Source organism: Delphinapterus leucas, chromosome 10, assembly GCF_059928025.1.
Source record: "Delphinapterus leucas isolate spDelLeu-1000000601 "Yukka" chromosome 10, BTC_Dleu_Yukka2, whole genome shotgun sequence".
NCBI classification, from domain to species: domain Eukaryota; kingdom Metazoa; phylum Chordata; class Mammalia; order Artiodactyla; family Monodontidae; genus Delphinapterus; species Delphinapterus leucas.
In genome coordinates, this window is record NC_143138.1 from 63,981,599 (window position 1) to 64,008,624 (window position 27,026).

At 43.5% G+C, this 27,026-nt stretch overlaps 2 protein-coding genes across 5 annotated transcripts in view; one reads left to right on the forward strand and one right to left on the reverse strand.

Moving 5' to 3' along the window:
• LRRC2 (leucine rich repeat containing 2) overlaps positions 1-26,280 on the reverse strand; it is an 80,243-nt gene extending 53,963 nt beyond the window's left edge. For all 4 annotated transcript variants that reach the window (XM_089918060.1, XM_089918059.1, XM_089918061.1 and 1 more), the window contains exons 1-2: positions 19,708-26,280; positions 514-18,433 (exon numbers count right to left, since the gene is read on the reverse strand). The gene's annotated coding sequence lies outside the window, so the exon portion shown is untranslated. The remainder of the gene's footprint in view (positions 1-513; positions 18,434-19,707) is intronic.
• On the forward strand, positions 17,669-23,351 carry FAM240A (family with sequence similarity 240 member A). The gene is made up of 2 exons (XM_030762341.2): positions 17,669-18,511; positions 22,439-23,351. The coding sequence occupies exons 1-2, from the start codon at positions 18,369-18,371 to the stop codon at positions 22,539-22,541; spliced, it is 246 nt and encodes an 81-aa protein (XP_030618201.2). The 5' UTR covers positions 17,669-18,368; the 3' UTR covers positions 22,542-23,351.
• Positions 26,281-27,026: the final 746 nt, after the last annotated feature.

The following is a 27,026-nucleotide window of genomic DNA, read 5'->3' on the forward strand; positions in this document are numbered from 1 at the left end:
ATGCAAGAAACATGGGGGTGGGAGGAAGTGACTCAAAACCAAAAACCAGTTCACGACCCCTCTGTCCTTCCCTGGCCATGAGGCCCCGGGGCACATCACATCACTTCTCAATTTCTTACCAGCGAGTTGAGACCAGCTGACACACAGGCTCCAAAATCTCTGACTTTTTGCATTTCTCAAAGTGTTTGGAACTAAGTGCAAGATGGTTTCTGACTTGTCACTCAAGAGCCCAAAGCTAACGCCAAGTGACCCCAAGTGACCTTCACAGACCCCTTTCTGCCTTCTCCCCAAGTTCTTGAACCTGACAAGCTCTCTCACTGCTTCCCAAGGCTTTTTCTTTTCTTTCTGTTTCCTTCCTGACTTCTCTGGCTGCTCACTTTTCCTACTTGATGTGCTTTTCCCAAACTCTCATGTTAGCACCTTCATGGCCCCAACTCCTCTCATTGGAGTTTTCCATCCACATTACACGTTTCCCCCCTCTTTTTCAGAGTGAGATCGAGATGCTGTTCTTACCCTCGAGATTCTGTTTCAGCTCTTTGACTGCTCCTCACTTGAAGCACCTGGTGTTTAAACCACATTCTAGGAGTCTCTGGTTCATGCCGACTCCTTTAAGATGTGCCGTAAAATATGAACTAGAAGGGGATCAGCTGGCAAGTGGGTTTTGCGGTTTCCTTTTCCTTCTGTGGTCTGTAGTTCTCCCAGTCAGTTTCCTGTAGGTTTGCTGAACATGGCCTGGCAAACTGGGACCTCTGCCGGAGGACCAGAAGGAGCACCCTGGGGGTGAGGACCAGGGGCTGCTGTCCTAGCAGTGAGGTCCTGGAGCAAGTCAGTCCAGCCCCGCAGGTCCCTCCGGGTCCCCCAGGGTCACCAAGGCCCCTCTGGGCAGCAGATAGTTTGTCCCCTGTCAGGGAGAGACAGGGTCTGACCAGCTTGGACTTTGCCCCACACCTAGAGGAGAGGCAAGCCCACCCCCCATGGCTTCCGGTCAACTGCCTTCACCTGGAAGTTTAGAGAATGAGCCCAGATCCACTCCCTTCCCTGTGCATCTCAGGAGAACATGATGCTCAGATAGCCTTCGAGGTAGCGGTGTTACCCAAAAAAAGTGCAGAGAGGACAAGGAAGGCAGGACAAACATGTGTGTCACCATCTTCCCAGAATCCAGGGCTGCTGTCTGTATTCTTCAGGGCAAACTGACCACCCACCTACCTTACCACCCTGGTGTCTTGCCCAGACTGCACGGTGAGACTGCTCTCTTCATTCTCTGGGGCAGGTGAGGCCCAGGTACCTGAGGAAGTCCTGGTTTGCTCCTCCTCTAGGCCTTGCAATGTGATGGGAGATAAAGACAAATTATTTAAGTTCCTAACACCCTCTCTCCCCAGATATTTTAAGGTAGAACTTCATAGACTAACGAATGAGAGTGTTCTTCATTTATTTATTCTTAGGGTCAGGGCTTTCTTTATGTGCCTGCTGCATTTTTCCTACTTCCCTTCTTTCTTAAAATTACAAAAAAACTTGTGCCTGCCCAACACTATTTGCAGTGCATGGTTGTACGCGAGGCAGGACGCGTAAGGCAGAGCGGGGAGGCTTCCGCGAGCTGCATGGACTCTACTCCCAGTGGACCTGGGTTTGCAGAGTGCTTTCACCACTTCCCCTGCCGTGTTGCTGCAGCAAATCCCGAGGAAGGGGCCGTGGAAATAGGACAGGTGGTGCTCCTACCGCAGGTGAGCCTGACCCTCCGTTTGTTTACACACCACAGGGGCCTCTGCAGCTCTGCGAATCCACAGTTCCCAGAGCTGGTTTGAACCCCTGCCCAGGCTTCATCTGCCCAGTCCTGAGCCCACCCAACAAGTCACCAAACTGTGGCCCCTGATGGCTGGTGTGGGATCTACAATGGGTTGGCCCCCTGCCCCTATCTCAGCATAGAGGGTGCTGGGTGTGTTCAGGGAGAGACCCAGAGGCGCTGGGATTCTGTGAAGCTGAGTGCAGCGAGGGTAAGGTGCATGGGCTTAAACACCCCCTTCCCTAACCTGGGGCTCTCCTGACACATTTAACCATCCTTACCCTGCACACAGGACAGAGGCTCCCAGAATTTTTATCTTTTGTGGGGTGTTTTGTTGGTTTCCAGCTCTTCACTGTCTCTGCAAAGATCATCCTTATGCCTGTATATTTGTACACTCGTGTAATTGCTTTAGTGGAATTGTAAAAGTTGGACACGAACTACGAAATTATCCTTAAAAATATTTTTTTGCTTATAAAAAATAAGGCCTATTTGCTTATAAAAATAATAAGGCCTTCTTATAAGTCTGTGGTGAAAATAAGTTCCTAGAGCCTTTGTTAGGACAACCTGGTGGGATTGCCCCCAATTTACATGGGCTACACTTTGAATTTATCCCCCCCCCAAAAGAATTGCACATGTACGTATAAAATTCTAGGAATAACCTAAATGCTTATAAATAAGGGAACGATTAAACAGGTATTGTGTATCCATAACAACGTATATGGTACATCTTAACATGTACTGGTTAAAAAGAGAGCATGAATCTATATGTATAGACTTGGAAAGAACTTGAGGGTAAAACATGCGTGTATAACATTGCACTTATATTTAAAAAGCCACATGTCTTATTTCTACATATATTTGTACATATACCTAGAAAAAGGATCAGGAGACACATCAAATTCAGGAGTGGTTGTACCTGAAAAGGAAAGCGGGATTGAGTTGGGGCAAAAGGATGTGGTGGTGAAGGGGGGCATTCACGTCTAATTCTAGGTATCTCTGTGTTCTTTCAACATTTTATACCAACACAACAAAACAAAAAACAAACAAAAAAAGCATGCATATATTACTTATTAAAAAAACAAAGCAACTCATTAACCCTAATAAATTGATGTAATGGTATGTTTTTAAGCTTACTTTTCCACCAAATGACTCTGAAAGTGCCTGTTTTCCCACATCATCTCAACATTGGGCATCAGCCCTTTTAACCTTCAGCAAATACTTTAGCCTAATATTACATTATTACTGTCATTAGCATTGTTTGAAAATGAGGCTGAACGTCTTTTTGTGTGTTTATTGACTACCCGTATTTCTCCTTCATGTCCTTTGCCTAATTTTGTATTAGATTATCTCTTAAGGATTTACATTAACCTTCTGTCTGTGTATATGTAGCCTCCAGGCCTGTGCTGCTTTTCTATTGGCTTTTTATACCCACAATGTAGTGTAATAGAACAAATACTACTCATTGGGGCAATTCATTTAACCCCTCTGGTTCTTAATGTTCTCATAATTGCTTCTAATACTCATCCATCTATTGTGGGCTTACTCCGCCAGGAACTTTGCTAGAAAACTTGTACACATATGATCCCATTTGATGCTTTCAGCGATAGTGTTGGGTAACTATTATTACCTCTATTTCACAGAAAAAGAAACTGAAACTCAGAGAGGGTGACTAACCTGCCCAAGACCACACAGCTGGTAGGTGAAGATAGATTCCAACACTGATTCCACATTCTAGGTCCTTAAATCCCATACCACATTATAACTCTTCATCCCCAGCCCCATTCTCATCCCAAACATGTGGGCTTGTTACTGATTTTCTTTAAGCTAAAAACATTTAGTAGGGGGGAATAAAACACGCTCACTATATGCAAAGCATTGTCCTAGGTGCCTGGGGCAAACACATCAGGACACACAGGACAGAACCCCCACAGACCATGGTGCCCGTAGCCTGGGGTGTGAAGAGACAACTACACAAAGGGAAAAAGCACAGAGCAGGTGGTGCTGACTATGGAGCAACTGGAAATAGTCTAGTTCACCATTCAAATCTGAAACAATAGTATTATCGCTCTGTGGGGTATAAAGCCCCATTTTATGCAGCAGGTCACATCTCATCACTACAGTGAGCAGACCATTGACAGGAAATCCTGGAGAGCACGGGGTCCTGACTGTGGGTGGAGAGAGGTCCTCAGGTCCAACTGCTGGCATCACCACTGTGCAGAGGCAGCCCTGGCTGGGTGCTAGCTCACGGATCACCAGCTGCACTCCTGACAGAGGGCATCAGCATGCCGCTCCCCGCACACATGTTCTCACTCACCCACATCCTGGGCGGGGATCGGAGGAGGAGTTCCATCACACTGTTACCAGCCCGACCCCCTCTCCATGCAGCCAGCCTAGGGGCTGGCCAGAGAGCTGCTGCTCTGCGGGCCGCCTCCCTTTCCCGAGCTGTACCCTTGAAACAGTAAGGACGTGCTTGGCCAGAGGTGCCTGGACTCAGCAGCCTAATTTTTAGTGTCTGGAAAGAGCTCAGAAAGTCCTTGCCCCAAATAATCTTCCCCATGCCACTGCCAGAAAATCTTCCCCTACTCTCATTTTTCTTTAGAGGATGACAGGGAAGACGGGCGAAAATGCTGGTGTAATCCAGGCAGCTCACTCACTGGCACCCCCTACCTGCCAAGGAAGAACAGCTTCTCCAAAGGTAATGGAATATGGATCAGATTCATAAAGGGATGGAAAAGGTCAGGCCAAGAGAGACACAAGCCCAGGCCCTGTCAATTTCACAACTCTTATCTTCTGCAAGGCATGTTTCTAAATGAGGTTCTTAAAGGTAAACCTCCAGGAGGACAGATAAATGCATCACAAAGCGGGCCTGTGGTCCTGACCACATGAAGGCATTTGAAGCCTCAGAGGGAAGCTTCTGTCAGCATTTGCTGTGGATGTCTCTTAGAGAAATTCCAGTTCCCGGCTCTGTATCAGTTGGGGTCTGCTGTGGGCAAGGGTCTTGGAAAATCACTGACCTATGGGTCAGTGATTGTCAAGTCCTGTTCTGCTTCTGCCCAGGCTGTCTGGCACTCAGGGGCCGGCTCACAAACATTATCCTCCTTCACCAGAGGAGCGGCATCATTTAGGTCCCTTCCCAAGCTCATCTTACGCCTTTTGTCATCTTTGCCGCACTTATCACTTCTCCTCACCCTTGTTGATAGCTCATTAGACAATGTGATTGAAAGCATTCTGTGAATTAAAAAATGTCCTACAAAACCAGTATTAAATGCTTAGCTATGCAGGATCACAGTCATGACTCAGGGCTCCTGACCGCTCCACTAAGTCAAGTGGAGCCTGGAAGTAAGGAATCAGGCCTGAGAAAGGAATTGCTGAGAGAAGATAGAGGGAGATGAAAGATGTTCAGCTGCTTCCTATTTAACAACCCATGGGTCCTGGTGAAGGAGCACAGGTTTAAGGTTAAAGCCACCCAGAGATGGCAGAGTCAGGGACAGAGCCCTGCAGTAGACTCCTAACACAACCTCCAGACTTCTCTTGGATTTGGCCCAGCCATACAGAGACCTCTTTGCTTATGGTGACCATATTTCACAAACCGAAAAAAGACAGACCATAATCTTTAAGTAGCATCATCCTCAAGGGATAATAGGCTGGAATATTTGCAGTCAGGACTTTCCTCAAGATGCTGTGTGGGAAAGTCATCATACCTTTGTAATCTTGGCCATGTGCATCCCTTTTAACTGTCTGTGCTTGGTGGTATGGTCTTTGGGCTGTACACTCATCTTGTCTCCCACCCAATGCTTGGCCATCTCCTAACAGAGATTGCACAGCTAATGAAGTTGAGCTGTCAGGAATCACTTGGAATAAACTGGATTCCAGAACCCACAGTGTTAGACTCCAAGTCCTCACTTTCTGTTGATCAAACCCCAACAATCCCACTCTATTTGGACATTTATTTGGTCATCTGTTTTTTTTAACTGACCACATTGGATATAGTCATTTTCTATTTAAGTATCAAAGATTTAACTTTGAATCCCCTACCCTCCTCCCTGTGAAGATGACCAGGGATGTTGACATGTCTTAGTCAAGTATGGCTCAAATGACACAATGTTAATCGTGTTTTATAAGGCTAGTTACTATTTATATTCTGTGTGCCTACTATATGGGCCAATTTCAACCAGATACAAACATACCAGCTTTAAGAGCACCTGCAGGCTTTGAGGTCAGGCTGACATAGGTTTGAGCCTCAGCTCTGCCACTTACAGCTGTGGGATCATGGTCATGTTGTTCAGTCTTTCCCAGAATCAGTTTTCATGTCTATAAAACAGGGACAAGAACCTCATGTGAGGACAGTCAGTGAAGAACCACAATATAACATCAAATGCTTCACAATATAACCTACATAAATATTAGTCTCATCTTCCCCTACCCTCTCTCATAGAACATTAGTCTCCTCTACTTAAATTCAAACATTCTATCTTCTTACTAATTTTACATTCCTTCCAAATAGGAAACAACAGGATAACTAATATGTCATATGTAAAGCATTGTGAGCTTTTGCAGGGAATGGAACTCACTCCATGGAGTATTAGGAAGAGAGACCATCATTACGTTAACAGGAAAGTTCGGGGCTACCAGCCCTGGGAAGGCCTTTCCTGGTCCAGTCAGCTTAGCCCAGAAAAGCAGCCAAATAAGGGCTAGGAACACCATGCAACCCACACAAATACTTCCAGTGTTGCAAAACCCAGGCTAGTAAGAGCTTGGGATCAGCTAAAGCAATGTGTTGTCTCCCCAGTTTCTGCCTTATTGACCTTGAACTTGCCTGTAAAAGGCCTAACATTGTTGAGGGGCAGTACTTGCAGCTCAGCGTTGAACGAAAGCACCTTCCTCTAACGAGGGCCTTCTTAGAGCCCCATCACAAAGGACAGAGATGGCCCTTCCTGGGGGCTCTGCCACTTCCTCAGTCTGGGCTGCAAGTGTGTTTCCTGCCAGCCCTCTTCTGACCAATGCCTCATAACTTCTTTGCTTCCACTCAGCCTCCAAGCTTAGTAAAGCAGCCCCCTCCTTATAAATGGGGTGTCTCACAAAGTCTCATTTGTGAACCTGATGGCTGGACCAGGTCCCTACTTGCTTGGAGCTGAATGACTCTTGATGGTTAGGGTTCCTGGTGTGCAGGCTGGTCTCTCTAACTGGGTTTCCCTTGGACTGTTTGGGGGGAGGGTTTTTTAAGCTGGGTTGTTATCTCCTGCAGGAGAGGCATGTTTTCATGCTATTTATTTCGCTCTCTCCCTGCCCATCCCCACCACATCTAATAACACAGTTCTCAGAGCCAAGAGTATATGCTGCGCTGAATGCAAACATCTCAAGATTCAGTTGGGCCCTGGCAACCCCTGGAATTCTCCTTCACCATTTTGGGACAACCCACATCAAAAACTGAATCAGTACAAATCCCTTATTTCCAAGAAAGGAGAAAGACTGTGTACGATGACAACAGCAACAATAGCGGAAGCAAAAACATCTCCATCTATCAGGGTCTCCTCTGGGACAAGAGCTATGTGAGGAGCAAAGCAGCTGCATTTTCAAAATGCTCTGCCTGGTGGCAGTCTTCTCCTAGGACTGTGGCCCCTGCTTCTCTCCTGTCCTCCAAGGACTGCTTCAGCCGCACGGCTCTTGCAGCTGCCCTACTAGGTCAGGCCAAGTTCAAGGAGGGAGTTGTTCAAACCCTCAACTCAGAAAATGTCCCATTTCCAGTGTATTGGGCTGTCTTAGGAATAAATGTAACTAGAAACCAACCAGGCAGCATCAGGCTCTGCAGCGTCCCCACGACTCGCTTCAGAAAGCCTGAAACCTGGGTGCTGAGAGGGCTCGGAAGCTGTGACTCTTCCACTGCAAGCACACCCAGCACCCAGGTCTTGGTGCATCAACACCTTCCGCCAGAAAAGTAGCCAGGTCTGCAAAGAGAAATGGCTGATTCCAGTGCAGGGGCAGGAAAGGTATAAGATGAGCCAAAAAGTAAGGAGGTCCTCAAAGAAGGATGGGGACATGTCAAAAGACACAGAAGCCAGCTTGAAGAGGCTCCCCCTGGCCAAACCTGCAACAATCTGGGCATCAAACTTTTAAATGGTAGTATGGATTATAATCCACTGAATAAAATAATAATCTATGAATCCATACTGACAATATATAGACAGACCAATAGACTGAGAGATAGTTGAGAAGGGCAAACTCTACTGTAGAATGCCAACTAATACATGTAGAAGTAAAGATGGTATTAGAAAATTACAGTTGCAACCATTATAACAAAAAATGTTTCAGGCAGGAGTCATCAGTGGGTGCTAAACGTGGAGGCTGAAAGTTTGATGAGCAACAGGATATTTACAGTCTCCTACTTGTTCCCCACAAAATACTTATTAATTAAGGGAGAAATAATAACTTTACAGTGGATAAAACTGGCAGACACTACGTTAATCAATGATCAACAGAGACACCACCAACACAGAAACAAATGGCTATCTGTGCGTCCTGCTAGGGTGCCCTGAGCAGGAAACATCACTCCACTGATACGTATGCCAAAAACCCATAATCTGATTCTAACAATGACAGGAGAGCAAACAAAACCAAGTTGAGGGATATTCTACAAAATACTGACCAATAGAATTAAAAACTGTCAGTGTGACGAAAGACCCAAATAAATAAATTAATTAAAAGGTTGAGGAAGTGTTCCAGATTAATGCAGATGTGACAAGTGAATGCAGTATACACACGATCTGGGATTGGATTCCAAACTGCTATCAGTTGCATTGAGAAAATCTGAAAACCATTTGTATGTAAGATAATAATTTTAAATTTCCTCATTTTGACCACTATATGGTGGTTATGTAAGTGAACATCCTTGTTCTTAGGAAATACACACTGAAGTATGAAGTACTTAAGAGTAAAGGGGCATGATGTCTGCGACTCACTTTTAAACAGTTCAGAAAGGAGATGTATGTATGGATGGATGGATGGATAGAGATGACAGGTATATATAGAGAGACAGATGTAGGAAATGCTACAGCAAATGTGGCAAAATGAACATTTGGTTAATCTTGGTGATGATATGGAATTCTCTGTACTATTCTTACAAAGTTTCTTTAAGTGTGAAATTATTTTAAAACAAAAAGTTTAAAAAAAAAACAAAGCAAAACATGACAAGTGAAAAGGAAGATACTAAAAAGATATATGCAGGATGGAAATATAAAGTGGTACAGCCACTCCACAAAGTAATTTGGCACTTTCCTAAAAACCTGAACATGTACTTACCATGCGACCCAGCAATTGAACTCTCGGGTATTTATTCCAGAGAAAGAAAACTTCTGTTCATAAAAAGCCTGTACACAGATGTTCATAGAAGCTTTGTGTATAATAGCCCCAAACTGGAAAGCACCAAAACACCCTTCAATAGGTAAAAAATCAAAGAAGCTGATGCAGTCACATCATGGAGTACTCCTCAGCAAAGGAACAAACTACTGATACACACACAGCAGTTTAAATGGATCTCAAGGAAATCAGGCTGAGTGCAGAAAGGCAATGTCAAAAATTTACACACTGCATGATTCCCATTTATATAGCATTATCGAAATGACAAAATTGTAGAGATGAAGAATAAACTAGTGGTTGCCAGAGGTTGTGGGTGGAGGGAAGGAAGGAAGTGGCTGTGAGTATAAAAGGACAACACAAGGGATCCTTACGGTGGAACAAGTCTGTATCTTGACTGCGATGGTGGACACATAATATGCACATATGATAAAACTGCACAGAGCTACACACACACACACACACACACACAACTGCGTGTGAGATGGGTGAAACTTTGAAGAAGCTGTGTGGGTGGTACCAATGACAGTTTCCTGGTTTTGCTATTGTACTATAGTCATGAAAGGTGCTAACTCTGGGGGAAACTGGGTGAAGGATGTGCAGTACCACCCCGTACATTTCTTTGCCACTCTCTGTGAATCTATAATTATTCCAAAATAAAAAGTTCAAACCAAGAAAACAGCAAGCCCCGGACAGAGCTTGTATGGGCTGCCCTGCTGACACTGCCATGACCTCTGCTCCCAGGAGATGTCCCTTGGGGAGTCTGGCCTGAGTGGTGTCCTTTCTTCTCACTTTATCTGGCAGCCCCACAGCTTTGCATGAAGTCTCAACCCCCTTCACTATGTAACTTATCGCTGGGGAACAGATGATGGAAGCACAGGGCAGAGACCTAGAGAAATCTGGGTATGACCTTTAACAATACTGGAGCTCACATTGGATTAAGGGCTTTGAAGTCAGGCTGCTTGGGTTCAAACCCCAATCTGTCTCTTGCTATCCATAAGGCCTCAGATAAGGTGCTTACCCTTTTGTGCCACAGTTTTCTTATCTATGAAGTGGGAGTGATGATAGTCCCTGATCATAGGTATATGATGTATATCATACTGTGTTTGTACCTATAAATCTTAGAACAGTACCAGACACCTAGAAAGAGTTAATAAATGTTAGTTGTTATTTATAATACAAATAATTGTTTACCATTATTATATCTCTCTACAGGTTTAATCATTCCTATTTTACAATGAAGAAGCTGGGACTTAGCAAAACTAATTAGCTGGTGTGGATCGACTAGTGACAGAGCTGAGATCCAAATCCAGAGCCTCCAAGTGCATGCCCTGTCCAATACGTCTGTGTGAGTCAGTGTGTGTGTAAGCCTTACCAGAAAGAGGAGGAGGGGAAAAATTCAGAAAACAGAGAAAAGGAGAAAGAATAGATTATATTCTAGGAAGAAAGATGTGAAAGAACATCTCAACTGACTTAGACTATAAAGGAAATTTACATTCCCACTATTATGAGTTCCTAAGGTAGGGAGCCTCTAGTGTTGGTGAATTCAGTGGCTAAGCAATGTCATGGATCGTATGGGTCTATCTTTCGACTCTGTGTTGTCAATTCAAATTTCAGTCAAATTAGGAAAATCATAAATGTTTGTCCTTTGGAGTAAACAAATTATAGAGGCTGTGAAATTCCATGCCAGGGCATTAAGTAGGTTTTCAGATCACTTGTGAGCACAGAGGAAATAGCAACACTTCAGAAGCTTAGTTTGATAAGTTTTTTCTTAAAGTACTTGTTAATGGCTTCACTAAAATTTGAAGAAGCTCATGTAACCAAAAAGGTTTTCCCAGCATATAACATGTCTGTAAAAAAAAAACAGCAACAAAACTTTCAAGTTAATCTTTCACCTATTAAATATCGTTCCACTGTGGATTTCTTTTAAAGAGGAAAGGGGTATTAAAAACTTACAGTAGAAATATTTTACTAGCTTTTTTTATCCTATCCTCTCTGTTTGCATATAACATGTATCAAGAGAAAAACACTAAAAGCAAAATGGGTATTTTTACTTTACATATAATCCAGTGATATCAGCATTGCTCTTGCTATCATTTTGAATAGGTGATGCTTTGAGGGGTTGCTTCCAAATCTACCTCCCTCTTTCCCCAATGAGAAAACCTCCACTGTACCATCTGGTTCTGCTGCTCCATTAGGCATTCGTATTCGGAGAGAAAAGACTTATTAGAATACCTCTGCAGATTCAACATCAGCAATTCCACTTGCTTCACTGCCCTCAGATTTTGCAGTGGAGGTTTGAGCTTTGACACTGAAACTCATGTAACTAAGTTATAAGCATGCTTGCTAGTAGCCTAGCAGGGTTTGATGATGACCTGACTGTTCTCAGACAGGGACCATCCCAGATGTTTAACCCAAGAACACCACAAGCTCCTTGAAATGGCTTGAAGGCCCCTTTCAACTGAGAAGCCCTTCTCGGTTTAATGCCTTTGCTGGAAGATGGTCATGGGTGTCCAGTTCTTGCTCCCGCTGGGGGACAACTAAGCAAACTGTGAAATGTCATCACCAAGCTCCCTGAGTGGATTAGCAGCTCCAAAGGGCAACACACATCTCTAAGTCGTCCTGTAAAGTGACCCCAAAGCGTGACTTGTCACACCATCCTGGGCTCGTTTACCCTCTGAAGGGCAGAGGGCCGCTTTGCCTGATGCACAGCAGGTTTAAGCTCACGGATAATCCAGAGCATGTTCTGAACAATAACTGGTTCCAGCCAAGTCATGGTCCCTGCAGGGCCTGCCAGGGCAGAAGCTCGCCTGCCCTTGGGTGGGTAGGGGGAACAGGCAATGGGAACTATTTTTCACCAGGAAGCACGTCACCATGTCCCTGGAATGAGACCTCTGTGATTCTGCTAATTTGGTGCCTGTAACCTTGAAAGGCTGAGGCATTTCTGAAACACCTCCACTGGGCATATAAAAGGTTGAGGCCCTGAGGTTTCAGGACAGGCCGTGGACTTTGCAAACCCTAGAGCTGCAATACTCACCCTCCTTGACAGAAACTGTATCAAGACAGCAGCACTCATCTCAAAGGTAAAGGATTTTGAACTTGAGTGTGCCTGGGATGGAAGTTCATCTTGTATTTCTTGGGGGAAGCAAATGGATAGACTCCTTGTAACCCTGTCTTTTTCAGCCACTGGGGTTCATCTTTCCCTCTGAACGCTCACTTTGCATCTGCTTGGGAATGACTTAGAAATCTTAACGGGGCTTTTCCATATCTAATTTATATATTTAAGTGATACATTCAAAACAAGCTAAACTCTGTGAGAGCGCCAGAAATCAGTGCCAGTGTTCATTTAACACGGCACTGATAAGATGAAATCTTGTAAATGAAAACAGTGCATATGGAGGGAGAGTCTACTGAGATTGGCTTCTTCCACTCAGCATGAATGCCTTTGAGGTTCATCTAAGTTATTGAAAGTAGCAACAGTTTGTTCCTTTTTATTACTGAACAGTATTCCATTCTATGGATGTTCAACAGTTATTCACACATTCAATGACTATTGGTTGTCTCCACATTTTGGCAATGACAGATACAACTGTGTGTGGGTGTACAGGTTTTTGCTAGAACGTTAAGTTTGCATTTCTCTAAGCTAAATAACTAGCAACAGGATTGCTGGGTCATATGGTGAGAATACGTTTAACTTTATAAGTTAAAACGTATGAGAGTCCCAATTGCTCCATACCTCTCCTCTCTAGCACTTGATATTGTCAATATATAAATTTTTATTTTGGCCATTCTTATAAGGGTGTAGCAGTATCTCTGCACTTTTCATTTAATTTGTATTTCCCTAGTGGCTAATGATGTTCAACATCTTTTAACATGCTTAATTGATATCTGTGCATCCTCTTTGGTGAAGTGTCTTCTAAAGTGTTTTGTCCATCTTTTAACTGGGTTGCTTGCTTTCAAATTGTTGAGTTTTGGAAGTTCTTCATATATTCTGGACACAAATCCTTTATCATATACATAACTTGCAAATATTTTTTTCTCAGTTTGTATCTTGTCTTTCCATTCCTTTTGGAGAGCAAAATTTTCTAATTTTGGTGAAGCCCAATTTATTAATTTTTCTTTCATGAAGTGTGCTTTTTGTCATGTCTAAGAATTCTTTGCCTAGCCTCAAGCCACAAAAAAAATTTCTCCTATATTTTCTCTTAAACGTTTTATAGCTTTACATTTTATATTCGATCTATAATCCATTTGAGTTAATTTTTATATAAGGTGTGGGGTTTAGGGGGTTTTTGGTTTGGGTTTTTTTGCATATTGGTATCTTATTGTTCCAACACTATTTGTTGAGACATATCTCTGATGTCTTTTTTTTTTTTTTGCCGCTATCACACATCTTCATTATTGTAGCTTTGTAGTAAGACTTAAAATCAGGTAGTGTAATTCCTTCAACTTCATTCTTCATTTTCAAAAGGGCTTTAGTTACTCTAGTCCTTTGGCCTTTCCATAAGTTTTATAATCAGTTTGTCTTTATCTATTTTTAAAAATCCAATTTGGATTTTTATTAGAATTGCAATAAATCTACAGATTAATTTTGGGAGAACTGATATCTCTGCTATGTTGTCTTCCAATCCATTAACATGATATGTCTCTGCATTTATTTAAGTTTTCTTTTATTTCATTCATCAGCATTTTGCAGTTTTTAGCAACCATATTTTGCACACGTTTTGTTAGATTTATATCTAAGTATTTAATTTGGGGGGAGTTATTGTAAATGGTATTGTCTTTTTAATTTCAATTTCCAAATTGTCCACTGGTAGCATATACTCATTTCTATGTATTAAACTCATATCCTGCATCTTTGCTAAACTCACTTACTAGTTCCAGGAATTTTTTTTGGGATTTGCTTCATGGGCACTTGAATAGAATCTGTATTCTGTCATCACTGGGTAGAGATCTATAAATTACATTTAGATCTAGCTGGCTGCTGCTGCTGCCCAATTTTTCTACATTGGTGATTTCCTCCCTACTAAGTTCTGCTCTTTGGGATCAGATCCACACACGTGCAGCCCACAGGCCAGCCTAGGCGCTCATGAGCAATTTTTAAGGATACCCACCTCCGTGGTATCCCTGGTAATTTCCAATTCCCTGGTAATTTCCAATTCCCTGGACTCCCCTTTTTCAATCCTCTGGCCAGAAACTTAGGGCTTTAGTTACCTGCTCTGCTGTCCACTTCTGGAGGCTGCACCCACACCTGGGTCATGTGCTGAGAGGACAGAGAGAGAGAGAGAGAGAGAGAGAAAAGCAGCGAGGGTCGGCTCCATCCAGTAGGACCACAGCTCCTCCTATCTGAGCAGGTGGGTTTTGCGTCTCTGCAGGCCCTGCTGCTGGTCAATTCCATTGCTGCTGCCAAGCTCCCTCGCCTTGGAATTTCCTGGAGACCCGCAAGAATAGGGAAAAGGAAAACTAGTGATTTCCCTCATTCTCTGAGCATCAGGAGTCTCCTTTCTTCCTAGAATCAGAGGATTGCTTGGAGCTCTCTCTGTCCACGTTCCCACTTCTGAGTTTCCTGTTGACTTGAGTCTAAAGTGGGGATACCAGAATAAAAATAGAAAACTTAGCACCATTCAATGGTAATTGGAATTCTGGCCTTCTTCTCCAATCCACCTGCTACTGTTTACTTCTTGGAGTCCACAAGCAGTTGCACTAGGTATTCTGTCCAGGCTTTGGAGCTGCGTTCTTTGGAGAGACGGGTAGAGTGTGCTTCCTCCATTTTATCTGGAACTGGAACCCTATTTCAAACCATGATCTTTATGAAGCTTTTTGAAATGTTGTTAAAAAAAAGAAAAGAACCATGAAATAGTTGCTCTTATGAGGTGTTGGGTACGCAAGAAGTACGTTGGTGGCACACATAGTCAGCTGGGATGCAGTGAGCCACACTAGCCGAGAGTCACAGGAATAACTGATACGTCAAAATTCTTCTTAAAATAACTATCACATTCCTCAGTTTGGGTTTAATACTCTGAGTAACCAGAGACTTAGGAGATTAAATGGTTGGCACAGCAATTAGCGCTCACGATGGACAAATGTGCCTTTGTTTCAGCTGACTCACTAACATCATTTGGCACTTGGTGCAGCACAAATGCCTCACAGATGGTGACAAGCTCAACACACTTTGTTTAACTGAATTCTGTGAAGGTGTTATACACTGTCATTCTCTTTAAGCACTCATTAATTTTGTGAAGTAAAGTTCATAATTGTCATTGACGTTATGGCTTTTCTGGGTTGGTGGTGATTGACTGGAAGGAATACTATTGATTCTCTTGAGCTGAGTGCAGTCTGGTGGATGGTATTCTTAGCTGAGCAGACACAGACGAATAGAGCCATTTATTTATCAAGGACAATCCCCTTTGTTTCCAAAGGGCTTTCCAACTATTGATATCTTCCTCATCACATTTCTGCAAGGTAGTTGTCCACATTTTAGAAGCCAGAAAACACAATGCTCCCAGAAACATGTATTACCCGTGAAGGAATGGGCTAAACCCTAACAATGAGATGCTGGGTCTCCTAGGAGGTTAGAGCTGGGGAGCTTGGATGAATCTCCAGTCCAAAGACAGAAGACAATTTTTCTCTACGCTTATTTTATTTTATTTTTATAATATTTATTTATTTTATTTCTTTTATTTTTGCTGCACCAGGTCTTAGTTGCAGCACACGGGATCTTTTTGTTGCAGCATGAGGACTTCTTAGTTGCAGCACGCATGCAGGATCTAGTTCCCCGACCAGGTATCGAACCCAGGTCCCCTGCATTGGGAGCGTAGAGTCTTACCCACTGGACCACCAGGGAAGTCCCTTTCTACGTTTATTTAGGCATAACTTGTGTGTAATAAAACCCACCTGCTTTAGATGTACAGTTTGATAAGTTTTGGCAATTGTATACAGTTGTTTAACCATCATGAGAAGCAAGATACAGAACATTTCCACAACCTTAAAAGGTTCCCCAGGCCCCTTTGCAGTCATTCCCCTCCCTCACCTCGACCCCAGGCCACCCCAACTGCTTCCGTCACTCTGGTTCTGTGGGGCTCTCACCACAGGCCTCTGCACAGTCCACTTCCTGCATCCTGGGTGCTCCTACCCACCCACTCGTCCTGCATGTCCCTGCCCCCAGGAAGCACCCTGAAGCCGTCAGACCAGGCCAGGTGACTCCAAGGTTCCCCTCACTGGCCCCAAAGACTTTCCCTCAATGCCTGAAGCACTACCACAGGGACCACTGCCACTTCCAGGCCAGCTCTTCAGGATAAAGATAACTTGGAGACGGGGGCGGGGGGGGCATTTATTCAATTCAATAAATATTTATTGAGCACCAGTACATGCTTTAATATATTTAAATAAAACATAGGATAATCACATTTCCTAAAAACTCTGAGGGCTTACTGCAAGGTCAGTTGGATCTCTGCTCTTTTGCCAGGAAAGTATGAGATCACTGAGCACTTCCAGGGGATAAGAAAGTCACTTTCCTCCTCCCTAGGGGACAGCTGGGGGCAGTGGGTGGTGCCTGGGCCCTGATTACGACAGCTGCCCCACTTACCAGCTGTATGACCTCGATAAAGCCAAATTACTACTCAACTTTCTAACCTGCGGAATAGTGCTTACCTTGCAAGATGGCTGTTGCTGTGACATCCCTATGCTCAGCCCTCACTACCTCAGCGTCCCTGGGGCCAGCTCTGACCCATCGCACAAGAGGACAGGATCAAAGACAGAGTTCTCACCTTGGCTGCACATTAGAATCACGGGGGGCGCTTTTAAAAATCCTGACACCCAGGCCACATCCCAGGCTGATGAAATCAGACTCCCTGGGGACTGGCATTTGCTTTTTGTAAAGCTCTCCAAGTGATTCCAAGGTCAGCCAAGGTCAAAAGACACTGATCCAGAAAGAAAAGAGAAGAGAAGTAGAATTATTTCATGTCTATAGAAAGAAAGTTGGGGGAGGTTGTGATGATTACTTATTGTTAATTATTACACTATATCCTATACAGTTTGAGGTTTTAGAACTACAAAAGTTCTAAACTGCGAAACAATTGAATATTCATGATCAAATTTAATCTTCAGAGAAATTTTAAAGATGAGGAGTCTGAGGCCTGGAGAACTTATTGTCAAACAGAAGGTGCATCAAGTTAATGGACAAATAGGTCTGCAGTGAATGTCTGGCTTCAAACCCCTCTCTGCTTCCACCCTGCCCCACTGCCCTTGTCAGTCCCTCTGAGAGAGCTGTGATCCAGACCTTCATGCTGATTCCAGACCCAGGTGTCCAGATGCCCCTTCAGTACTTCCCCTTGGATGTTAACGCCCAGGCAACTCAAACTCTGTCCAGCACTGCTCAAGGTCACTCTGCATGGCCCTCCTCCTCTGGTTGCCCATCTTTGCACAGGCACAGCCAGTGCAGCTCCACTGACATCCCTCACCTTTGTTTACCACGTGGTGCTGACCACCTCCAGAATGCCTTCATTACCCTTGCCTCTACCACCTGGTCATAGCTCCTCCCTGGACATTTCCAGTAGCCCACTAACCCCTTTCCCCGCACCCACTTTCACCCTCCAGCCCCTGCTTTTGACCTGTCTGCTAGACCAACCAAGGTCTAGGAGTTGGGCAGGGGTTTCTTCATGTAAAAAAGTGACCATTTTTGAGTATCTGATATGTATGATTTCACACACAAGCGTGTGCACACACACAGGCACGCACAAACCTCAAAGCTGCTTGCTCGGTTGTGTCAGATGTTGGGACCATTTTCTGTGACAAACTTCTTTAGTAAAGGGCTTGAAAACATTCAGAAGTGTGCAGCCTGCCTTCTGCCAGTTACAGTTGTGGGACCACAAGCAAATTCTATCACTCCTCAAATGTCTCACCTTTAAAAGGAGGAAGGGAATGTTGACTCATGGGGATGTGGTGATAACTAAAGACATAAAATGCCTGTCACACACTACTTGCTGATAAAAAGCCAAGGGGCCGTTCATCTGTAAGGAGGAAGGAAGGACAGAGCTATTTGCTAGGTGCCTGAGACACGCCAGCCTCCAGCAGGGAGCTTCTGCCTTCACATCCCTGGATCCTGTCAACAAACCAGTGTACCTCCCCGTGAGGTCCTGTGCTTGACCTGGGTCTCCCTCAGGTAAATAGCAGGGTCTGTACCTTCCAGAGTCCAAGAGAGCGTGTTCTACGGGGGTTCGGCTGATATTTTCTTTTTCAGGGGATGAACAATCAGTACGTCCGCCGGGAGGTCTTCTGCCGGAACACCTGTGACGAGCTCAAACGCTTCTGGGAAAGAGAAATTGGCAAACAGACTTACTACCGAGAATCAGAAGAGCATCGCCTGGGAAGAAGTGCACTGGGAAAGTATGTGGCTTGTCTATTTTTTATTATTGATAATTAATTTTTAAAAATAGACTTTAATTTTTAGGGCAGTTTTAGGCTCACAGCAAAACTGAGCAGAAAGTAGAGAGCTTTCATACACCCCCTCCCCCGCCATACACAGCCTCCCCTACCAGCAACATGCCCCACCAGAGAGGAGCATCTGTTACAATCCATGAACCCACATGGACACATCATACCCACACTTACTTGTCTGTTTTTTAAAAGCAAAATTGATTTCCCCAGAGGAATGCTAGATGGGCATCCTAGAGGACATAATTATTTTGATTTTCCATGCATATGGTCCTGTCACCATCTATGGTTATGGGCAGTAATTTTAAAAATTCTTTAGGACTTCCCTGGTGACTCCATGTTTCCACTGCAGGGGATGCAGGTTCAATCCCTGGTGGGGGAACTGAGATCCCACATGCCACGCGCCGGCAAAAAATAAATAAATAATAATAATAAATTCTTCTAAGCTAACAAATGTACACTCTAGTTCTTATCTGTATAAACAGAAAAATCTCTTCTCTCTGTCACCATTTCTAGTGTGTGAGGGTTACACTAAATTTGGGGAGCAGATCAGCAGATGTATCCATGAAGAGCAATCAAGCAAAGGAGACAATGACCAATTAATTCTCAGTGCTCGTTTGGGTCAAGACACAGGATGTCCTGCGTGGTGCTAGGAGGAGGGCCAATGGGCTCTCAGCCCTCTGGTGTGCATCCCTGTTCTAGCCAAGCAAGTCGAGTGGAGAGCAGTAACTCACATGAGCAGACCAGGGTTGCTGTCTCTGGGAACACTGGCACCTCACCACACTCACACATACTGCCTCTCGATGACTGCAGGGGGTCACCCACAGAACACAGGGAAAGACAGGTCGGGCTGTCTACCCCCTCATAGGGAACAGCTCAGCCACTGTCTGTTCACTAAGACCACAGCTAGTGTGTAGCCAGTTGCTGGTGGGACAGGTTTGTGCTGGCCCAACGGCAGGGCCCGTGACTCCATACTGTCAGTCCATGGTTGCTAGGCTGAGAACATGCATGAACTCACAAGAGTCATATTCACTGTTACCTTCCAAAACCCCATCCTGAGCCCTAGAGGCAAACCCAGCCTCTTCTACATGCAGAGACCTGCTCAGCCATATTCCTGGCCACAGGCAAGAAAAAGCAGACTGTCCTACCTGCTGAGGCGTTGTGTTAGGGCATCTTGTCCAGGGATTCTCAGAGAAGCTGAGTCAGGTGGCCAGTCATCTGGGGAGTCCCTGCCATCTTCCTCCCCCGAGGCCAGGCCACTCAGCATGCTGCACACCAGACGCCACACTGAGGTCTGTGCCACGTGTGTGTCCCCCAGGGCAGTACACAGAAGGCCTCAGGTGGAGTGAAACTGACCTGCGGAAGATGCAAAAACCTTGTCTCTAAGCAAGGAGTAAGCCAAGGGGTGAATAAAATAAGCTCTGAAACAAACTGTGGTTTATTAAAATATATGTGTGCAGGATCTCTCCATGCACATAAAAAAGACTGCAGGAAAGACACTTTTGGTTGGTGGGGTCGCAAAGCTCTAACTTATTTATCCTTCTGCTGCCTCTTCTAATCTGAACCTGGCCAGTCTGGCTCCAGAGACTCTCTGCTCCTCACCACTACTCCATGTTGTCCCTTCATAAATTGTAGAAGACAGTTCTGGTTCATTAGGTTGTTCTGAGGCTTGAATAAGAAAATGTGCCTAGAGACTTCCCTGATGGTCCACTGGTTAAGACTTTGCCTTCCAATGCAGGGGGTGCAGGTTTGATCCCTAGTCCGGGAGCTAAGATCCCACGTGCCTTGTGGCCAAAAAACCAAAACATAAAACAAAAGCAATATTGTAACAAATTCAATAAAGACTTTAAAAATGGTCCACATCAGGGCTTCCCTGGTGGTGCAGTGGTTGAGAGTCCGCCTGCTGATGCAAGGGACGCGGGTTCGTGCCCCGGTCTGGGAAGATCCCACATGCCGCCGAGCGGCTAGGGCCGTGAGCCATGGCTGCTGAGCCTGTGCGTCCGGAGCCTGTGCTCTGCAATGGGAGGGGCCACAGCAGTGAGAGGCCCACGTACTGCAAAAAAAAAAAAAAAAAAAAAAAAAGGTCCACATCAAAAAAATCTTAAAAAAAAAAAAAGAAAATGTGCCTAAAGCACCCAGCATGGGGCAGGGCCCAAGGTCAGGGCTCACAAATGTCAGGTTCCCTGCCTCCTCCACACTCCCACTTAATCCAGAATTGAATATAGCAGCAGCAAGATGCCAAAGGAAGAGCCCTCCGGATGAGTAGCAAGTCCCCCTGTGCCTCAGTTTCCTCCTTGTTATTTTTATCATAGAGAAACAAACACTGACAGAAGAGGGATGTTGGGGAGTTACTGCCTTTAATTAGTGGGGAGCAGTAGGTTGACAGTGTTGTTCAACTGTATCCTTACTGATTTCTTGTCTGTTTTACTGATGCTTGAAATATGGGGACTGAAGATTTGCAGATCTATTTCTCTTTACAGATCTATCACATTTTGTTTCATGTATTTTGAAGCTCTGTATTAGGTACATAAATGTTTAGGATTATTATATACTCTTGATGAATTAAACCGTTTATTACAAAACAACCCTCTTTCTCTTTGGTAATATTCTTTGCTATGAACTCTACCTTGTCTGTTGTTAATATAACCACTCCAGCCTTCGTTGATTAGGGTTAAGATGGGATATTTTTCCATCTTTTTACTTTTAACCTATTTATGTCTTCATATTTAAAATGAGTTTCTTATAGGCAACATATATTTGGATATTTTTTAATGCAATCTGTCAACCTTTGCATTTCAATTGGATTACTTATGTCATTAACATTAATTGGTATGATTGGGTTTAAATCTACCATCTTGTTATTGGTCACCTTTTTCTCTCAACAGTTATTTATTCCCTTTCTTTTTCTGACTACTTTTGAATTAAACATTTTTAATGATTCCATTTAATGTCCTCTTTTGGCTTTTTAACTATATCTCTGTGTGTTATTTTAGTGGTTGCTTTAACATTTACATATACATCTTTAACTTATCACTGTCTACCTTCAAATGATACATTATTTCCTGTAGAGGGTAAGAACCTTACAATCATATAGTCCCATCTCTCTGCTCCTGGTCTTTGTGTTATTATACAGAGTACAATTTGACTTCCACATATGTTATAAACGCCATATTACATCATTAACAGTTTTGCTTTGAACTGATTATCTTTTTTTTTTTTTTTGGCTGTGCCGTGCGGCTTGAGGGATCCTAGTTCACTGACCAGGGATAGAACTCGTGCCCCCTGCAGTGGGAGCGCAGAATCCCAACCACTGGACCGACAGGGAATTCCCATGAACCACTGACTATCTTTTAAAGAGATTTAAATAGTAAGAAAAAAAAATCATTAATACGCACACACACAGATGCCCTTCCAGGTGCTCTTCGTTCCACTGTGCAGATTTCCATGTGGTGTCATTTTTCCATCTGCTTGAAGGACTTCCTTTAACATGTCATATGTGACAGTCTGCTGGTAGTGAATTCTTCCAGTTTTTGCATATCTGAAAACAACTTTATTTCACCTCTGTTTTTGAAAGATAACTTTGCTGGGTAAATAATTCTAGATTGAAGTTTTTTCCCCCCTCCTGTACTTTAAAGATATTGCACTTTCAAGGGAAATTTCAGAGAATTAAGACTAGAATAGTGCTCAAACAGAAGTGAGAGTTCAAATATGTATATATTTAAATTTGCATGTCTTCTGCATACCTTTTAAAACCTGAACACATGCATGCACACACATGCATACACAGACACCTTCAGAATAAAAAGGAAGGAAGCTTCCCTGAACCAAAAGCCATGGAGATGAATACTCCGTTTGTGTATATTTTGTTTCTATTTTCAGGCTCAGAGAAGAATGGAAGCAGAAACTGGAAACAAAGCTGAGACTACGGAACAATTCAGATGAGACAGAAAAGCGGGCCAATGTTGGCCAAGAGCTTCACTGACACAAGAGGATACAAAGCACTGAGGTCACTCTGCCAGGACAAGCCAGTGCAAATCCCTGAGTCCCTTTGCTACACCATACAGATTCCATACTATTGTTTCCCCCACCTGTAAATCCTGTGGGGATTTACCTGTGAATCCTTCCCCAATGCTGAGTGGGAATTATTAGCCAAGGCAGTCCTCTCTGCATGGGGACCAGAATATTACCCCCAATGTGTCTAAAGACGAGATTATCTAACAGCAAAGCTCCATGCAGCATACTTTATTTCCATATAATTATCTTCTAATTTTGAAATCCCAATATTTGAAATTCTAAGCACATGAGGGGGGATTTTCACGGTCATACTTTAAACATCGCACATTAGTTTTGCTCCACATTTCTCCTAGGAAACAGCACCATGTAATCCTTTTTCTTGTTTTCTTTTTATGAGAAGAGAAATGCACCTATCTGCAGAAATAAAAATATTGTAAATAGTCCTTAAAATAAGGTTTACAAATTAACTGATCTAATATTATTTTTCTTCACATGAATTTAATAGGCTTATTCAAAAACATGTTTACGTAGAACCATTCAATAAGATCGGGATAATTTTAATAAAACTTGGTTGCCATGCCATCACTGGTATACATGCTCTTCATTTTGTTGCTTTCTTTTAAATCTCCACATGCTGGCACTGGTTGGCTCTCTGTCAGCTCAGCTAAAGTATATCTGGCCACCCCAACAAAGTGCTTGTCACATAGATTCTGGACTTTGAAATATCATTGTCACTGCCCAGCCATCTCTCAGGTCCCCATACAGGGTTGCTGCTTCTAAAAGTGCAAACTGTAACTAGGCCTGGTGCAACATTTCCCAACCAGGCCAAAGGAGCAGAGAGATGCTTACATGCTGTAAAGTACTTGATGGTTGTAGGCAGTGCCTGCAAAGCCTTACATATTTAAGGGGCAGTGTTACCAGGAGACACAGAGAGCAAGGCAGAGGCAATTCTGAACAGAGCAAGTGTGGTGTTCCAGTCCTCTAAATGCCCTGATGTGCCTGCCCTAAAGTGCTTCCATCCACATCCCCAGGGAGCCCAGATGGGAGCCACCAGGAGGCAAGAAGAGTTGGGGGAGCATTTCCTCAGATTCCACACTCATATGATCCAGGAAACAGGGCTTAGAGCCCTCCTTCCTGCTATGGTCTCTCATTCAACCTGAGATTCAATTCAACTAATAAACCATGAATCCCAGCTGGGTTCTTTTGAGATTGATGAAAGAGGAATTTTTGTTTGGTATAAGAGGGAAATAGGAATTAAGTAGAAGGAGAAGAAAAGACAGAGTTTTCAGGCTGAGAGGCTCTCAGAAGAAAAGCCCTCCCATGATGAACTGCAAAACGCTGCTGCTGGAGTCTAAATGCAGTCAAGTGAGGCAGATAATGCATGTGAAGATTCGTTGTGCATTAATTCATTCACCGCATACCTGGCACTGTGCTGTACGACCAAATACAGCAGAGTAAACCAGAAGTGATGACTCTGGAGGCTACAGTCTAGGGAAGATGGCAGAAAAGCCAAGGCAATAAGTGTGAGGGACTAAATAGCACTGGGAGCCACAGCAGGCAAAGGTGCCCACGTGATATGGGGACCCATTCTGGTCTAGGGAGGGCTTCTTAAGAACAGGGTAGTTAAACCCAAGTAAGCATGATCCAGTGAAGGCAAGATTCAGGGCTCAGGTCCTGGGTGCCTTGAGGGAATACATTTAGCTAAGCTAGAATGGGAGTGAGGAGAAGGTGTAGCAAGAGCTGAATCTGCAGAAATCAGCATTCAGGGCCTTGCTGGATGAGAGTATGAGCTTTTCCCAAGGGCACAGGAAGCCACTGAAGGGTGTTGGCCAGGGGAGAGCCACAGTGGCCATGGTTCAGGAGGATTACTTTGCACAGGAAGATGGAAGGACAAAGGTGGGAAGTCCAGCCAGGAGGTTCTGCAGATGCCTCCCAAGAGGTAAGAAGGCCTACACTAAGTCCTCAGTGTCCTGGCAGCAGGGACTGGGGGGAAAGAGACAGGGAGAGAAGCATGAGTGCCTTTTCTCACAGTACTAGAGGCTTGAGGTCAAAGATCAAAGCGGCAGCATGGTCGGTTTCTGGTGAGAGCTCTTTCCTGTCTTGTAGATGGCCGCTTCTCACTGTGTCCTCACATGGTATGAGGAGAGAGAAAGAGAGAAAGAGAGAGAGGGGAGAGGGGGAGAGAGGGACAGAGAGAACAAGCTCTCTGGTGTCTCTTCTTATAAGGACACTAATCCCATCACAAGGGCCCCACCTGCATGACCTTATCTAAACCTAATTACCCCACAAAGGCCTCATTTCCAAATACCATCACATGAAGGATTAGGGCTTCAGCATATAAATTTGGGGCAGGGTAAGGTTTGAGGGGCAGGGAGGACACAATTCAGTCCATAGCAGAATGGGATGCTTTCAAACTATGTATCAAGTCCTGGACACATCCCATTTATAAAATTGACCAGGCTCAAACAGCAAAAACTTTGAGAGCTGAACTACGGTGTGGAATACCATAGGTTACAAATTGGCCTCTGGGTAGCACACAAGCAACAGACCACAAAAGCAAAGGCTTTGAAAAGTAATTGACATTTAAAGTGTAGCCCACAAAAGTGGGCCAGGACATGTGTTCTTAACATAAATAGATTGACTGTCTATTAAAATAGATACATAAAAAGGAGAGTCTCCTAGCCTTGTACTCAAAATGTCCAGGATAGGGCTTCCCTGGTGGCGCAGTGGTTGAGAGTCCGCCTGCTGATGCAGGGGACATGGGTTCGTGCCCCGGTCTGGGAAGATCCCACATGCCGTGGAGCAGCTGGGCCCGTGAGCCATGGCTGCTGGGCCTGCGCGTCCGGAGCCTGTGCTCCGTGACGGGAGAGGCCACAGCAGGGAGAGGCCCGCGTACCGCCAAAAAAAAAAAAAAAAAAAAAATGTCCAGGATATAGTCCAAAATGACTCATACCAAGAGCCAAGAAAATCTCAACTCAAATGAGAAAGGATAATCAACAGACACTTAGTACTGAGATGACACAGGGGTTGAAATTATATGACAAGGATTTTAAAGCAGTTATATAAATGCTTCAACAAGCAACTACAAGCACTCTTTAAGCAAACAGAAAAAGTAAAAATATCAGCAAAGAAACAAAAGATACAAAGAAGAACTGAATGGAACTTTTAGAAATGAATGCTACAATAACCAAAATAAACAAACAACAAAAATAACACTGGATGAGCTCAACAGCAAAATGGAAAATACAGAAAAAAGGATCAGTGAAGTTTCAGATAGTTAATAAAATTATCTAATTTGAACGAGAAAGAGAAAATAGTTTTCTTTAAAAAAAAAAAAGAAAGAAACAGAGTGTCAGGACCTGTGGGACAATAACAGAAGATCTGAAATTTGTGTCACTGGAGTCCCAAAAGAAGAGGATGCCCACTTTCATGACTTCTATTCAACATAGTACTGAACATCTAGCCAGAGCAATTAAGCAAGAAAAAGAAAATAAAAGGTTTATCTCTGTTCACAGATGACATGATCTTATATACAGATAACCCTAAAGATTACATACACATACAAAAGAAACTGTTAGAACTAATAATAAATGAAATCAGAAAAGTTGCAGGATACAAAATAAACACACAAAACAAAATGTATTATTGCATTTCTAATACAACAACAATGAAATATCTGAAAAAGATTATGAAAAAAATTCCACTTGTAATAGCATCAAAAAGAATAAAATACTTAGGAATTAACCAAAGAGGCATAAGACTTGTACACTGAAAACTACAAAACACTGCTGAAGGAAATTAAAGATGCAAATAAATGGAAAGACATCCCATGTTTACGGATTGGAAAATTTAATATTGTTAAGATGTCAATACCACCCAAAGCAATCTACAGATTCAATGCAATCCAATCAAAATCCCAATGGTGATTTTTACAGAAATAGAAAAACCTGCCCTAAAATTCACATGGAATCTCAAGGAACTCCAAATAACCAAAACAATCTTGGAAAAGAAGAAGAAAGTTGGAGATCTCATACTTGCTGACTTCAAAACTTTCTACAAAGCTAAAATAATCAAAACAATGTGGTGCTGGACACATAGGCCAATGGAATAGAATAGAGAGCCAAGAAATAAACTCTTGCATATGTGGTCAGATGATTTTCAACAAGGGTGGGAAGACCATTCAATAGGGAAAGGACAGTCTTTTCAGCAAATAGTGCTGGGAAAACTGGATACCCACATGGAAAAGAACGAAGTTGGACACATACCTTATACCATTTACAAAAATAAACTCAAAATGGATCAAAGACCTAAACATAAGGGCTAAAACTATAAAAATCTTAGAGGAAAACAGGGGGAAACTTTATGACATTGAATTTAACAATGATTTCTTGGATTTGACTTGGGTATGATAACAAATAAAAATAGATAAATTGGACTACATCAAAATTAAAAA